Consider the following 17697-nt stretch of genomic DNA (forward strand, 5'->3'; position numbering starts at 1 on the left):
TTATGACAATATCATGAGCTTTTGCAAAGGAGGAAGGTGTGGTTGGGGGTAAGGGCTGTTGATTGGGGGGTGGGGGGGATTGGCAACCTCATGCCCTTGATCACACCTATCTAGATTTGTGATGCCTCCCAAGGGTGTTGAACATTAGACAAACGAGGGAAAGGAGTCCCGTCACCCACATGGGAAAATGCCAAATACTGCCTGTGAGCTTGTTGATGTCCAAACAGAACACACGCGTATTGCATTAGGACGTGGTTGGTATATGAATTGAGACAATTAGACACACAATGGTGCCAGTGGGATGTGCATGTTTCCAGATAAGAACAACAACCGCAACCACAGTGGGATGTGCATGTTTCCAGATAAGAACAACAACCGCAACCACCACCACCACCACCACCACCACACTATCATCACTAGTATCATCAGCATCGAGAGCGTGTGCATCATCATCATCATCAGCTAGGAGGGATGAACTGTTGTACTGTGGGCTGCACAGGCTGCGATGGGGGCGGAGGGAAGCTAGAAGGGGCGAGTCGTCGCTGTCGCGTGCTGGCGCATGGAGGTGGGGAGACGATGACGATGACGAGGCGGAGGAGGAGGGGCAGGAGCAGCAGGAGAAGAGCCCCTTTGGAGTCGGAGGTGGAGGCTTTGAAGAGGGCGTGAGGCTGTTCAACCAAGGGCATTTCTACGAATGCCACGACGTCCTCGAGAGGATGTGGTACACCTCCCCCGAGCCTCGCCGCAGCGTCCTGCACGGCATCCTTCAGTGCTCCGTCGGCCTGCATCACCTTCTCGATCGGGTAAGTTCCTCTCTTCCATCGGACTTGCTTTGTGCAGATCGGGCCTGTGAATCCAATCATTGGATTCTTTGGCTATTATGCGTAATACTGTATCTAATCTTCGTTGTGGCTATGGGAGGGTCCAAACCTCCATAGAGCCTCCCCGGGGCACTAAGCATTTTGTCAAGACCAACCTTTAGGTGTGCTCTTGCGAAGGAGATGCCATTCATGGTTGCTAAAAATCAGAGAACCTGTGGTCATTACACCCTAAACATGAGAGAGAGAGAGAGAGAGAGAGAGAGAGAGAGAGAGAGAGAGGAAATGATTTATTAATGTTTGCAAGAGGCCAAATTGACTTGCGAGACTATAAGTCACAGCTGTTTGTATATCAATGCAATTGTATGGAGATGAACAATACAACAAAAGAAATCTAAATCCAAATGCTTGATAACAAAAGAAACTAGTGGGTAGTATCATCAAGTCATTGAAGCATAGTCTCAATCTCCTCCCATGAAGCGAGTGAGAAAGAAAGAAAGCTATATTAATGTCTACAAGAGGCCAAGTTGGCCTATGAGACCAAAAGGTTACATACAAAATGTCTGGGAAGTTTTCCAAGTCCCAGTAAAGCTACTATCTGGTGTTATGGTGAACTAGGTGAGTAGGTACAAAATGGTATACAAACTCGATACAATCTAGATGCACTTCAAGTGCAGTGTGGAACTGCTCATGAAGCGTGGTTATCTTAAGATGTCCTGCATGGGCCTGTCTAGCATGGAGAGGTTGAAGCGGCGAGGTATGGCTCCCCGGTGGCATTGCAGTATCCGTTGTATCTGTAGGTGATATCTCCTGCAGGGGCGTGGGCCTACTGGGTGTGGGCGGCAAGCTTTGCCTCTCTCTGTAGCTCTATCCAAGGTGACTCCTCGGGGTGGGGCCATTGGTTGCTGCAGTCCGCATTGTAGAGGGGGTGGCCGAGGGTTTGTAGAACTCTTGGAGGGTGCGTTGATGTGTGTTCCTGACTGTCTGGTCCCGGACCCATAGAAGGTGGTCCCTATGTCGGCATAGCTCTAGGAGGAAGAGCCTGAATATACAATGCTCATGCAACAAACACATTGTGTAGTAAATACTGAACCTTGAACTCTTGTATCTTTGGGATCAAGGCGGAGGCTACTATGAGCTAGAGAGTGTGTTATACTCTAAATGGATCTCAAAGCATAGCAGGGCAGCCTGCGTGTGTTGAACACCAGCAAGCGCAGCCAGAGGCTAGATTTGATGTAGACAAGTAGGGCAGGAGAGAGAAAGACTAAAAACGCAGGTACTTGAGGCGAGAGAAAATCTAGGCAACAGTTGTAGGATGCGAATGTAGTAAAGAGAAGAGAGAGAAAAGGCGATAGCCACACAGATAGTAAACGTAGCTTGGGGAGGAGAGAGAATGTCAAGCGATAGTTCTAGACTGTAAACACAGCCTCTAGAAGGGTATATGCAGCTAGGCGATAGGTGAAAACAACATAATGTCAGTGTAGAGCAGTCGATAGTAGTAGGAGAGTGAAACTAGCCTTCCTTCTGTGGATGGGTGGTAAATCCTTGATTACAACTTAATTACAACAGCAAACAATAAATGCAAATTTGAAAATATAAATTTACCTATTGTTCTTAAAAAATGCACACTCGATTGGCCCCAAAATTGGCACCCCTTTCGGCATTTCTTTAGCTCTATTGAAGAAGAAGTTGATTTACAATGGGATTCTTCCGATCCCCTGTGCAATCCAAACTCCCTTTGCTGTCGTCCAAAGTGACTAGCAAGTCTTCAATCTGATTTGCCCCTTGATTTGGGTACTTAATTGACCTTCACCCACTTCATAGACGATGGAAATGCCCTAAATTCAATGGCTGGCTAGTCCTCCACTTGAATTTAGCTGAAATTCACCTTCAACCCTAAAAAATCCAAGTCTTGGAGCTTCCAAATTTTGGTACGCTTCTCGAGGCTGCTGCTAAACTCTAATAACAGTAGATAAATTTGCAATTTCTTAGCCTCCAAGGATCCAGATGCTGAGATCTTTGGAGCAAGATTGTGAAATGTTTGGGAGATGAGAGAGAAAGTTGTAGAGAGATAATTTAGAGTTTTGTTGCGAAGAATGACTGAAAATCAGTCGAATGCAGCTGCTGCCCTGCCACAACAGCATTAAATGCTGTTGCCTATAGTTGAGACATCCAAATCAGCTGTCACCTTGTACATGGATGCAATTGCCCGTTGTGGAGGGTCCGAATCTGCAATCGTCTCCTTAAAACTCACTCGTGGTTGGTTGCAATGGCTGAAAATAGGTTGAAAATAGGTTGGCCATGGTTGCTCACAACCCTTTCACATTTTCTATAACAAGAACGATCTCGTTTTTCCTCTTTTTCAGCCTTTTAACAGCCTGTATGGGCAAGTTTGCCAAGTGGCAGCCTTCCCAAATGGTTTTTCCAACATTATCCATCATTAAATATTAATTTTTTGCCTTTAATTATTAAAAATTAATCTAATAATTATTTTGGTGCCCAAAAAAATAATCTGACAGGCCAATAATTAAATTGGCTAGGCATTTTTCACTCTCAAGTCTCTCTGTGCCATCTTTGACCATTGGATCGGCGTTAGGTACCATTAAACGCTACATCTCTAGTGTCACCAATTGACACTTAAGGCCAACTGAATGACCTAGGCCAACAATTGACACCAGATACTACCAAGTACCTGTGCAACATAACTTATAGTAACTTTTGCCTTTGGCATCACATGATTTTCTCGGGTCCCGGGCTCGTAAATTTACTCTAACCCCATTTGCATCTCACATGTGCAACATTTACTTGAAGTGAGGTTTAAAAAATACATGTCCTCATAACAGGAGAGCCTCCAGATATAGTCGCGAGCAATGGATAAAGGAGATGGAGGCTGAAATCAAGCACCAGGTGGTAGCATATGATTGTGGGAAGCTCTAACTGCAGTGTCCTCCACAACCGGGTGTGGGCAATAGAGAGATGACTCTTGAGACCTGCAAAAACGAGATTAGGGGAGAGTGGTGGGCTGCATGCATATTTATAGAAAGTTTCGGGCACTTGAATTAGGGTTTTGCATATGGGACACAATAACTCTCTAGGATTGTGTTTCTTTTTAAAATAAGAAGGTTTCTTCATTGGTTAAGCGTGTTTTGGGGTTGTTTAAGTTAGGCTAATGTATTTTTAGCTCAATACTAGCCAACTAGAAGAGAGGCCCTTGCAAACATCGCTGAGGCCGCATGGCTAGAGCCTAAACTTGGACATGTAGATGAGGACTCATAGACTTTTTCATCATCGTTTGTGTTTCATCCCTATCTGAAATTGGAACTTGGAGTACCTAGAGACAACTTCCTCATTGAGACCTGGATCTGAACACAACAATTCTCCAACATAATACTCGTAAATGTTTGCATGCTAAGCATCAGTAGGAGAAGCTGGAGGAGCCACGAGGAGGTAAATACAAAGAAGATGAATGGAGGCAAGGGATCTTGAGGGATAGATTTGTGCCAACAAAATAGACTCACAATAGTTTCAAGAGTTCAAGGAGTAAAGAAAGCACATAGAGAAAGGATCAACAATAACCAGAGTGTAGTGGAAAGAACACAATGGATACACATGAACCCTCTCTAAAGTTGAGGAGTGGATCACGCAGAAGCTGATTAGAAAACAAGACACTTGCTGCAAAAACAGATTGAACATGAAAGACCATATCAAACACAGCCAACACAGTGCAAAACACAGAGTTTGCAGCTACTAGAGACTGAAACCAGCCAGAAGACATTTTCGCATAGGCTTGCACAGTAGCAAAAAAGCAAAATGCAGATTCCGAGAACAAAAGGGCAGATGTAGCAGGCATTAAATGCGACTGTACAACAGTGAAAACAAGTCACCTCAGCCCTGGAACAATGCAGGACCAGTAAACCCAGAGTGCTGCAGGCAAAACACAGTCAGGTGAGGGAAAAATCAGGCCATTTTGGGTCAGCAGATGGTCCTAGGCTGTAAATCAATTGCAGCAGTCAAGACAGGTCCAATCAGCAGCAAAGAAATCAAAATGCAGGTCTGCAGCAGAACAAATCAGCGGCAGCACACCTCAAATGGCTGATACCAGGCATGAGTAGGACCCCAACCCTGAAATCTGATACTATGTCAGAAGTGGATGCAGCGATGGAAGTGTAGAAAACTGCTGTAATAGACTGCGTAACATAAGAGAGAATAGAGGAGAAAGATTGCAAAGGAAAAAGAAGAACATTGCACAAAGAAGAAGAAAAGAGATGCTTGGGAAATGGAATCCATATACCAAGACATGAGAGAGTATAGAAACAACACAAGTCATGGACTGTGTGGGCATTGGCATTGGCTTCCTCTCTCCAACGGATGTGCTGTAGGACTATATAGAGTGAATGATTGGAGGAGGAAATGACTAGCTTATAAATAGGTGCAAAATCATGATTAGGTCTGCTAGCATTTGGAGGTCACAAATAAACAAGTTGGCCAGCCATAATGCACTTAACCATATAAAAATTAATAAAATAATCAGGTGCCCATATAAATAGGCTACGCCATGAAATGCCTAGCGCATTGAAACATGCATAGACTCACATAGTCTTTTGTAGTACAATGCGATGGATGTGGTAATTGCATTGGGGCTGTTTTTGTGAGAGTGCGCAACGGAAAGAGGAAAGTGAACACGGAGAGGAGACAAAGAGAGAATGCAAGAGAGAGAATGGACAATGTGACTACAATGGTTGAAGATACAAGGTTGCAACAGTCAGCCCAAACATGTAGCTCTGTGTTAGTGTGGGCGCTAGGTAGTAGCAGGGAAATGAGAGAATGAGGAGGGCTGGCTGATCACGAAGGATCAATGATGGATAATGAAAGGGGAAGGGCAGGCCGCCTATATATATGGAAAAAGTGGAAAAAGCCTAAAAATGGCCGAAAGTGCCCAAAAAGAAATGCACTAATGTGCCCTCCATCTAAAGTGTCCAAGACATATAAAATGACAGACAAATATAATGTTAGAGCTCCTAATGTTCTTGCCTAACTCAGATTGAGGCTCACAAGGAGTCTAGGAGATGACCACACAAGACACACATAACTACGAACACCCCCCTCTTAGATCTTAGATGGGGTGGAAGGCCAAAGGAGATATGGATTTGAGGGTGGCAAGAAGAGTGCCAATGTTGATGAAGTTTGTCGATGAAGAAAGCTGGCCAAGGAGCAAGACCCCCTCTCCATATTAAAATCCAAACAAATGGAAGGTCACCAAAGGGCAATAGAAACAGAGAGGCCTCAAGTGGATCACTCTTGAAACCTTGGTCGGGGATGGGTGAGCCAAGCATACAATCCAAGTATGAGACGATAGTGAGGATCTATAACAATAGGGACCAAGGGCCAAGGCTCAAGTTGCAGGGGATGGTTGCTTGATGATGAAGAAAAGAGATGCCTGCATAAAGAAAAGGCCTAAAGTAGAATGGAAATTGTGAAGAAACTCCTCATGATCTTGGGAAGTCCCCTTTGAGACACAAAGGGCCAGGAAATCCATAGCTATATCATTGATATTGTTTCCCTCTGAAAGGGATGGGAGACACGAGGGAACCACAAGAGGAGATGATGGGGGATGGGATGGAACTTGCAAGATAAATGGTGCACAATCGGGAATAAGTGCGGCAATAGAAAGTTGCCTCGGAGGGCCTTGCACAACGGAAGGGGAATAGAGCATATTTGGCTCCCTCTTTGGCCAACCTGTCGCAAGAGTGGCTCCAACAGAAGAATTTTTCAATAAAGATGGCTTGCTTGGTGAAGACAATGCGGGTCTTGAGTCTAGGAAGGCCATAAATTGAGAGGAGAGGGAAGCTGAAGTTTGAAACTTGTAGGGCCTTGGAAATGGAGCTTGATGGATAGTCAGACAATAGAGGCAAGGTGCCAATACCGCTAATAGGCACCAAAGAGAGATCACTAGTAGTGATGATATCCTTTGACGGACGGAGATCTTGCAATAAATCACCTTAGGGATTCATATGACTCGATGCGCCACTGTCAATGAGCCAAGGCTACTCATACGACGAGACAATCGAAGAAGGCTCCTCCACTTGATAAATGTGTAGGAACATTGACTTAGTGGTAAATAGCAGGTGACGAAGTAGAGGTAGATGAAGGCTTTGATGTAGATCCACCCTTCGATCCTAGATGTGTCAAAAATAATAGGTATGCTTTGATATCATGTCCAGAATAACATGTATGCTTGGATGCCATGTCGAAATATTACATGTTTTTTCAAAACACAGTCATCACAAAAGTCAAGCTTTGAGTTTTTCACATCAAGTCTTTCAAGTGAAAAAAGTATCTGTAAACCCTTTTGGTTCATGTGTCCAAGACACTTGTGCCATAACTGTAAAATATTACACGGCGCAGCGAACAGAATCTGAGAAAGAGATAGAGAGTACACAACAGATAAGAGGAGAATCAGTAAAATTCTTTAACTCCAAACAACTGATACAAAGATGGCTCTGTCCACCCGTGCGCTTCCAATGAATGAAGCTTAGATGGCGATCTAGACAGAAGATAGGTGAAGAGCTTAAGGCTAGCTGGAACAACAACTCTGACTGGGTGAAAGATGAGTGTAAGATGGCTGCGAAGGGGTTTAGCTTTTATAGCCCGCGAAGGTCGTTAGGTCGGCCTGCTGACCGACCTACCATATGAGCCTCCACTAGTCGGCCAGGGAATATTCCAGGGAATATTCCCTTTACCATCGGGCCGGGGGCGCTGCCCCCGGACCCCCGCCAGGGGGGCCGCTGGCCCCCCTGGGACCCCCCAGCCAGGGGCCGCTTCCGCGGCCCCCGGACCCCACAATAGGGGCCCCTTTTAACTCCCTTACCACGCAACTCAATGCAATGTGCCTCGAGTTGCTACCAGCTTAACCACTCCGTCTAACCCAAAGATTAGACCCACAACAGTCACCTTTTTGCCATCCGGTCACATAGACCTCATCTGATATACAAGTCAGGACTCAACCAATGTCCGGGCTCACATTTGGCTTCTCCTCATAATGGGGGCCTTACAACTTTGAGCACCATGGATCATTGGTAGCACCTAATGAGGGTGGGGCATTGATCATATCTAACACCCCCCCTCAATGTCCACCCATAGGTGAACTATCTCCTCGGCCCAATGCCGAGTCTCTGAAGATGAACTTGAAGCAGATCCTTCGTAAGTGCTTTGGTGAAGATATCTGCTCCATTCTCCTCTGTTGGACAGTAGACCAATTCCACTATCCCATCCTCCATCAAATCACGCACATAGTGATACTGGATCTCTATATGTTTGGTGCGTGCATGAAACACTGGATTTTTGGCAATGGCGATGCAACTCTGATTGTCACATCTCAGCACAGTTGGTTCTTCATCCTGCACTCCCATATGCCATAGAATCCTTCTCAACCATACGGCCTCACATGCAGCAAAACAAGCTGCCTTGTACTCTGCTTCGGTAGAAGACAATGCCACTGTTGGTTGCTTCTTACTAATCCAAGAGAAAATTCCTGAACCCAAAGAGAAACAATAACCAGAAACTGACTTCCTGGAATCAATGTCTCCTGCCCAATCTGAGTCACAGTTCCCCACAAGAGAAGTTCCGAAACTGTATGTGATACCATAGTCAAGAGTTTTCTTCAAGTATCTGAGCACCCGCATCCCAGCCTTCCAATGACTCTCATGAGGTTTGTTTGAGAACCTGCTCAAAACACCAACAGCAAAACTGATATCTGGTCTGGTGTTACACAAGTAGATTAGACTGCCGACCAACCTCCTATACCTCCCAATGTCTGCTAGTGCTGATGTATCCTCAACGGATAACTTTACATTCACCTCCATAGGTGTAGCTATCTCCTTGCACTCGGTCATGCCAAATGCCTTCAAGATCTCCCATGCATACTTCTTCTGAGAGATGAAGATCTTTCCTGGCTCTTGCCAGACTTCAATCCCCAAACAATAGTGCAGCAAGCCCAAGTCTGTCATTTCAAACTCAAAACTCAAAGCCTTTCGAGTTTGGTTGATCATATCTTCATAGTCACCTGTAATAAGAAGGTCGTCCACATATAGGACAATCACTACAGACTTTTTACCATCCCTGTAAACATACAAGTTAGCATCTGAGGCACATCTTTTGAAGTTTAGGTTTAAAAAGAACTTATCTATCCGCTGGTACCATGCTCTGGGGGCTTGTTTCAGCCCATACAATGCCTTCTTTAGTTTACACACTTTGTTCTCAGAATGGGGGGCCTCAAACCCTGGTGGCTGAGCCACGTACACCTCCTCCTTGAGGTCACCATTTAAGAACGCTGACTTAACATCCATTTGGTACACTGGCCACTTCTTGTGGGCAGCCACTGCAAGTACCGTGCGAATAGTGGTCATTCTGGCAGTTGGGGCAAATGACTCTTGAAAATCAAACCCTTCAACTTGTGAAAATCCTTGGGCAACCAGTCTAGCTTTGTACTTTTCTAAGGTACCATCAGCCTTGTACTTTACCTTCCAGATCCACTTGGTGCCAATAATCTTCCGCTTTGCTGGCCGATCCACTAGCTCCCAAGTGTCATTCTTCATTATGCTGTCATACTCCGCCTGCATAGCAGCCTTCCATGATGGATCTGCAAGTGCTTCTTCTAAGTCAGTTGGCTCCTTTACTTCTCTCATAATCTCAACCATCAAGGCCATGTTGACTATGTGAGCAGAAGCCCTCCTTTGCTCCTCTATTCTCTGAGACCTCCTTGGTCCGTCTGCCTTCTCCTCAACAGATGCAGGCATAGGATTATTGTGGTCATAGAGCTGCTTCACCCAGCGCGGCAATGGCTTTTCCGGTGGGGTGATGTCAGGTTGGTGAACTTTTTCCTCATCATCTGAAGATGATGCTTCCTCCTCCTTAAGGATAGGGATAGCTCTCGGGACAGGTTCATAGTGGACTACTTCTTCGCTTGATGATAAAGTGGAAGACCTTGCCTTCTCCTCCTCCACTGTATGCGGCTCCTCCTTGAACACCACATCACGGCTCGCGATGATCTTCTTTGCCTCTTGGTCATATAACTTGTAAGCCTTCTGCTCATCACTATAACCCAAGAAGATACATTTTCTGCTTTTTGGTTGTAACTTGTTTCTCTTCTCATCTGGAACATGTGCATAACATTCACATCCAAAAATTCTGAAATGTGAAACAGATGGTTTCTTACCAGTGTAAGCCTCATGAGGTGTTTTTCCCTTGAGAGCCTTTGTGTAGCTCCGATTTAGAATGTAGACTGCAGTATTAACAGCTTCAGCCCAAAAATGGTTAGGCAATCCCTTGCCCTTTAGCATGCATCTTGCCATCTCCACAATGGTACGATTCCTGCGTTCCACAACACCATTCTGCTGAGGTGTGTGAGGCGTCGTCAATTGACGCTTGATCCCTTTGCTCTTGCAAAAGCCTTCAAACTCCTTTGAGTTGAACTCACCACCACCATCTGTTCTAAATTTCTTCACACTTTTCCCTGTTTCATTCTCAACAAGTATTAGCCATTCTTTAAACTTACCAAAAGCTTGAGCCTTATCACGAAGGAAGTACACCCACATCTTCCTACTGTAGTCGTCGACAATCAACATAAAATAAGAAGATCCCCCCAAGGCCTGTGTAGGCATCTTACCACACAAGTCAGCATGCACCAACTCTAGAGGAGCATGTGCTCTATTCTTGCTTTCTTGTGGAAATGCCTTTCTCTGTTGCTTGCCCATCATACAAGCTTCACATGGTTCCTTCAATTCAGTTATTGTAGGTAGGTGAGCAACCATACCTTGCTTTTGCATCTCCTTCAATACTGCAAATCCGATGTGTCCAAACCTTTCATGCCAAAGCTTACTTGTGCCCACTCCAGCGGTGGCTGTAAGAGCACTTAGCTCATACAGGTTGTTCCTTCTTTCTCCTTTGCCAACAATTGTGCCAGCACTATCAATAATTTCTGCACCTGTCTTCTTGAACCTCACTTCATGACCAAGATCAGTTATGGCAGCAACTGATAAGAGATTTCTCCTGATTTCGGGAACATACAACACATTTGAAAGCTTTTTGACTTCACCATTTGCAGCAACAAAAGAAATAGTACCTGTGCCCGCAGCAGGGCATTTAGCATCATTTCCAACCGTCACAGTGATGGATTCTTGTAGAGGCTGCATAGAACTGTATAGACCTTTCTTGTTGGTCATGTGACGGGAGGCCCCACTATCCAACACCCAAGAGTCAGTGGTAGATTCTTCTTGCGCCGAGGAGCACACTTCCTCAATGGTCGCCATGAATAATTCCAACTCTGCTTCAGCCGTATTGGCTGTCTCTTTCCCTTTAGTTTTAAGGGTACCATTCTTTTCATCTGCCTTCTTGACACGACAATCTGCAATTGCATGTCCTTTCTTCTTACAGTAGAAGCACTCTCCTTGAAACTTCTTCTTGCCGCCCTTTTTCTTTTTGTCACCATCATTTTTGGTAGAGGAAACACCTTTGCCTTTTGCATTGGCAGAGAATGCAGCATCTCCATTGTTGCTTCCTTCTCGAGCTTTCAGCCTCAACTCCTCCTCCATTAATAATGCACAAAACTCCTCAAAAGTCAAAGCTTGAGGTCTCACCTGAGTATTAAGGGCAGTTACTAGTCCATCAAACTTTTGTGGACAAATCCGAAGACACCTCCGAGCTAGCTCTTCGCTACTCTTTTGTATCCCAGCGCCAGCCATCTGGTCGCGCAGATTCTTAATCCGAGTGATGAATGCTTCAACCGTCTCTCCTTCAGCAAACTTCTCCGCTGCTAGTTGATTCTCCAAGTTTTGAATCCTTGTTTGGTTTCGTGTTTCATACTGACTCCTTAGTACATTCCAAGCCTCTGACGCTTTGGTTGTATGCTGAATCAGAGTCAAAACACTGTCAGAACAGCTTGTAACTAAGGCACACAATGCATCTGCATTCCTTCGTTTCCAAGCTCGTAGAAGATCTGCATTCGGAGGAATCATCACACTAGGATTTGATGGGTCGGGGGTAGGCTGTGGTTCTGCGTCAGTCCCCAGCACAGTCTCCAGAAGCTCATAAGAATCAAGGATAGTAGTAATTTTGAACTTCCACAAGGTGTAGTTTGTACCATCTAACTTGCCTTCGCTGAAGGTTGGTGGACGAATCCTCAGTGTTTGAATAGCCGGTACAGCAGCACCACCTCCTGCACCGCTTCCTGATGCGCCAGAACTGCTTCCCGGAGTCGACATCGTTTCTCTTTGCTGTTGAAGCCTTTGCCTCTTGCACTCTCTCCGATCTCTAGAGCCCCCTGGGCTCTGATACCATGTAAAATATTACACGGCGCAGCGAACAGAATCTGAGAAAGAGATAGAGAGTACACAACAGATAAGAGGAGAATCAGTAAAATTCTTTAACTCCAAACAACTGATACAAAGATGGCTCTGTCCACCCGTGCGCTTCCAATGAATGAAGCTTAGATGGCGATCTAGACAGAAGATAGGTGAAGAGCTTAAGGCTAGCTGGAACAACAACTCTGACTGGGTGAAAGATGAGTGTAAGATGGCTGCGAAGGGGTTTAGCTTTTATAGCCCGCGAAGGTCGTTAGGTCGGCCTGCTGACCGACCTACCATATGAGCCTCCACTAGTCGGCCAGGGAATATTCCAGGGAATATTCCCTTTACCATCGGGCCGGGGGCGCTGCCCCCGGACCCCCGCCAGGGGGGCCGCTGGCCCCCCTGGGACCCCCCAGCCAGGGGCCGCTTCCGCGGCCCCCGGACCCCACAATAGGGGCCCCTTTTAACTCCCTTACCACGCAACTCAATGCAATGTGCCTCGAGTTGCTACCAGCTTAACCACTCCGTCTAACCCAAAGATTAGACCCACAACAGTCACCTTTTTGCCATCCGGTCACATAGACCTCATCTGATATACAAGTCAGGACTCAACCAATGTCCGGGCTCACATTTGGCTTCTCCTCATAATGGGGGCCTTACAACTTTGAGCACCATGGATCATTGGTAGCACCTAATGAGGGTGGGGCATTGATCATATCTAACAATAACTCCATGTGTGAATGCAATTGTGCAATTGCAACAAACTTTCTAGGAAGTGCCTTGCATTGAAGATAATATAGAGTTCCCTTTTACTGCCTCTAGTGACTAGTATGGATCCTTTCTGTATCTTTCACATCCCACCACCAAAGATAGTCACATCATTAAGAAATTTCCTTTGCATCCACACTGATAGCAAGTGACATCTTACTGTTTTTCCTTGCTTTTGTTGCGATTTTTGTGCTTATTTGCATCATTTGACCTCTTTTCAGTTCGTTCTCTTACATTATAGGCTGATTCACTGTTTTTCCCACTTGCCTTACGTCTAATCTCCTCATTGAGAATAGAACCATGCATACCATCAACAAATGTCAAGTTGGGGTTGTTGCTCAATGACACAACCAATGCTTCCCATGAATTCGGCAAAGTCATAAGCAAGAAGATAGCCCTTAGCTTAGGATCCAAATCCGGCAAGCTTGCATCCTGTAACTGACTCAAAATACGAGTGAAAGCATTTAAATGCTCTAAGGCGGGCTAAGACTCATCAAGCTTCAAGTTGACCAACTTTCTTATGAGATGGACTTGATTGACAAGAGTCGTATTCTCATACATAGCCTTGAGTTTCTCCCAAACTGCATATGCAGGGTGAGTCCCTTGCTATCAACCAAGATATCATCTATGATTGCCATTTTGACATAAGTGATGGCTTTTTTATTCATTTTAGCCCAATCCTCATTTGACAAAGCAATAGGTTTATGTTTTGCCAAAGCATCATCACAATTCTTGAGAAAAAGTATACCTTGCATACGATCTTTTCAAAGATCAAAGCCATTGCTGTCAAATTTGTGAATCTCAAAAAGATTCTTTGTGTCAGATGTAGATGCACTGCCAGCTATCTATAGCAATAAAAACTGCAATAAAATGCTGAATACTTTTAGGTAATAGCAAGGTTGCTGAATATAACAGCAAGCATTCAAACTTGTACTTCCAAAAGTGCCCAAGAAGCAGATATTTTGCTGCAATTTTAGTCCCAAGGGCTGATTACAGCATACATATGAACCAAATCTGATACATATGCATAGAAGACAGCTCCCACTTCAATAATACATCACCATAACACCCAAATACAATAACCCAAGTGCTGTATATACCACTATTTCATTGCACAAGGAGCATTTAGCAATACATATAACAAGAGAAGTTGCCCTTTTACAACATTTAATACATTCCAAGTCCAAATTTCTCCCACTGAGTAGTGAATCTGCTGTAATTTCACTGTCAAAGCACAAATTTGATGTGAAAAGCCCTAAAATTTTTGCAATGAATCTGTCCCAATTGCATTAATACATTATCCCAAGTGTCAAATACGGATGAATGTTGCAGAAATTTCATAACTTCTGCAAAACCTCAAAATTTCGAGGTCTAAATGTGCACAAATTTCGGGGAAATTGGCTCAGGTGAGCAAAATTTCACTTGTACATGAAAAGCCCCAAAATTTCCGGGGCAAGTGCATGCAATGTCTGCAATTTTTGGATTAGATGTCTTTGTTTAGCATGAGCAACATCAAATTTGGGAAAAGCCTCAAATTTTTGGGCACAAATCTTCACAAATTTGAGCATTGTGCTTACGCGTGCAAAAACCCCATTAGTAAACAAGGGGTTTGCGTTAGAAAAAAAAACTGACGAAAAATGCCTTAAATGTCTTGAAAATGTTATCGTTGTCTTGCCGACAGCCTCTTGTGACCTGCATGTGCTTGCCAATGGTCGTCACTTGGTCATGCCTACCTACTGATGGTCAAATGCTGGTGCTGTCTCCTTGCTGCTGGTTGCCTGGTCATGCTTGCCTATTCCTGGTTAAACGCTAGTTTTGCTTGCAGTTGTGTTGGTTAGAACTAATCGCTGACTGGTCACGCCGACTGCCACCTGCCTGTCATTTGTTGAAGACACTGCTGTTTGTACATAGAAGTGACAACCTGCCGGTCTCTATGCGCGCACACGTAGAGACTGACCCGTACAGTCCTCAGGAAGCACACACACTCTTGTTGCAGCTTTGATACCAATTTGAAGAGAAGCAAGAGTGCCTAGGTGGTGTGTGCAGAGAGAAAATGAGGTGTGTTCAGTAGTAGAGAGTACAAAGAGTGGAGACTTGAGTTGGGTGTGTACTAGTGTGATACACACAAATAATAAAAGAATGTATTTATACTTAGGGTACAGTACACTCACACCCGCAAGGGTGTGGTCACATGTATAGGTAAATTTATACACGGTGTCATGGGATTCCTTGCCCATGGTTTAAAAACAAAGCTTTTATCTTTTACATGTATCGCTTAGTCACTTGTATCCTAGACATGCTACATAAAGACTTGCCTAGTGCAATAAAACTTAAACACCTAAGTCCACCAGCATATGACATGGCGTAATAAAGATGGGGCTCTTTGCCTTAAAACACAATATAATCATCATGGGTCCTTAACAAGATGATTGGATTTTGGTTACTTACTCTTATCCTTCCTTGCATTGTATACATGAAGTTGCTACGAGTTCTGTAAGTCATGGAACATTAAACATGAGAAATATGGTCATGAGCAAATGACTTGGTAGGTCCCCTTGGGTAGCCTATGATGTGGTTGTGTACTTATTGTATTCAAGAGTTACAAGTGTATTGACAAGAAAAGTCACAAAGAAGGAGTTGTCTAAGTTGGCTAAGTGTGGGACATTGTGTTCACCATAGCCTTGCTTATGTGACCTAGTTGTGATTCATTTGAAAGACATGAACCTTCCGCTTTTTGTGCCGCACTACCACACAAAGCAGATGAAGCCATGCAACCACAAGCAACATAAGAAGACTCTACTCGACAAGTAAGTACCTCTCTTTCCATGCATGAAGTGAAATAGAAGGCCACTCTTGGTTGTGAGAAACAGGGCAAATGTGTATAAAGAGGAGGGCAGCAGCCCATTCATGAGGGGAATTCATGCTCATTGAAGAAGAAAGAAGGAAGCTTTGAACATTGTTTGTGTCTATGTCTATGAAGTAGTAACTCTCTCCTATCAAGTGAGCCTCTTGTTCCACTTCTTGATCTATATTATCAAGGCTTGTGGATTGTACTTAAAGGCCCAAGCTTGCTCTTTTATGGGCTGAATCTCTGTTTTACAAAGCACCTCTTGTACGGTTCAAGTGGTGCATGTATTTGTGAAGAAGAAGAGAAGGGCAATGTCTTTTGTACCTACCTCTTGATGTAGACTCTCTTCTCTATTAAGAAGAGATCTTTGGGAGACATAAAGCTCTAATTTTGGACTGTCATATGCAGCACAACACTCTTTTTGGGCTGAATCATGTCTCTTTGATGCTCCATTTCTATTCTTATGGCTTATGAAGAGAACATGCTCTACTTTCACTTGTAATTGCTGTGTACAATCACTCTTGCCTTGAAAAGGCATCGAAAGTACTCTTTGGGAGATTATTTGTGTCATCTTGGATTATCCTTGGCAGCCCAAAACAGGGTATTCATGGGCTGAAGCTTTATTTGTGATTCTCTTCTTTAATCTTGGTAAAACATGGGCTGTTCTTGGTTCTTATGAGTGACTACAAGCTATACTCTTTGTAAGAAAGTTTCAAGGACATCTTTTGACACTATTATGTGATACTTTTGGTCTCTTCTTCTCAGCCTAAAACAGGGTATTTCAGGGCTGAAACCTGTAAACATAGATCCTTCTTCATCTACAATCATTGCAAGTACAAACTAGACTTGTAATTCCCTCTACATAGTATCTTGCTTTCTCTTCATTCAAGGGAGGTTTCAAAGAAGTCTCTTGATGATTTCTTGCCATGCTTTGGAATTAATCTTGGCTGTCTATAACAATCATTCCATAGGCTGAAGCTTTTATGCAATTGCTTTATTCGTGTTACGTTGATCTAAGTCATGAATCTCATGATCTTTTCATGAAAAACTAGCAACAATGATGCTAGTTCCATAACCTTGAATCATTTAAAGACTGATATAGGCAGTCTTTAACTTGAAACTCTATCTTCATTGTACTAATTAGTTGAAAAGAGAAAGTTTCTTGAAGATCTTTTTCATGCCTAGGCTGAAATAGGCAGCTATATTCATAGGCAAGGAAGGGCAAGTATCTTCTTGTATCAGTTGAAGTTATACTCCTGTTTACAAATCATCCATCTTTGTGATCATAAGTTTCAAGCTCTTTCATCGTCTTAACCCATTTATTCAACTGTCTTATGTATAATCTGTCTTTCCAAGATAAGCCAAAGTATATGGTGAACTGAAGGTTGTGAAGTTCGTCTTGAACCTATAAACATTAATTTGAATCCTACTTCTCTCTTGAAGACACATCTCCATCTATCTTGTTCAGTTTTCTTGCCAAACCCCTATGGTAACCTTCAACCCTACGCGTTGCGACAATGGGAATAGCAAAGTGCCTTTACACCCAACAATAATAAACTCTATGGCCTAGAAGGGAGAGATAGCATAGCAAGTGCTTGGGGGTAGACGCATATACTCTGGCAGGGTAGGGAGCAAAGGTCCATGTCGGCAAGCATTGGTGGGGGTTTTGGTGATGCTAGAAGAGGAGCACCCAATGGTTTGTCCATTTGCCTGGGGTGAAGTCATAGTACTAGAGTGTCAACCTGTCAAAAGGGTGGGTGGGTGGGAGAGGAAGAGAAAGATATCTCTATCTCTTGGTGATATAGCGGAAATGAAGGGGGAAATTAGTAGATGATGCTGAACCCGCAACCTATCTTTGCCTTCTCCGATGAACAAGATCTTTAGCTCTTTGAGCTCTTGCACTTTGATACCATGTCAAAAA

The 17697-nt window shown here is 44.0% G+C and overlaps 1 protein-coding gene across 1 annotated transcript in view; it reads left to right on the plus strand.

The window, feature by feature from the left end:
* Positions 1-287: 287 nt before the first annotated feature.
* The window catches only part of LOC148039496 (DUF309 domain protein), a 35972-nt gene continuing 18562 nt past the window's right edge, over positions 288-17697 (plus strand). The window contains exon 1 of the mRNA XM_087690327.1: positions 288-803. Coding sequence (XP_087546453.1) covers positions 288-803 — 516 coding nt within the window. The remainder of the gene's footprint in view (positions 804-17697) is intronic.

Source organism: Lygodium microphyllum, chromosome 2 (genome assembly GCF_053477565.2).
Source record: "Lygodium microphyllum isolate KBCC chromosome 2, Lygodium_microphyllum_v1.1.10, whole genome shotgun sequence".
NCBI classification, from domain to species: domain Eukaryota; kingdom Viridiplantae; phylum Streptophyta; class Polypodiopsida; order Schizaeales; family Lygodiaceae; genus Lygodium; species Lygodium microphyllum.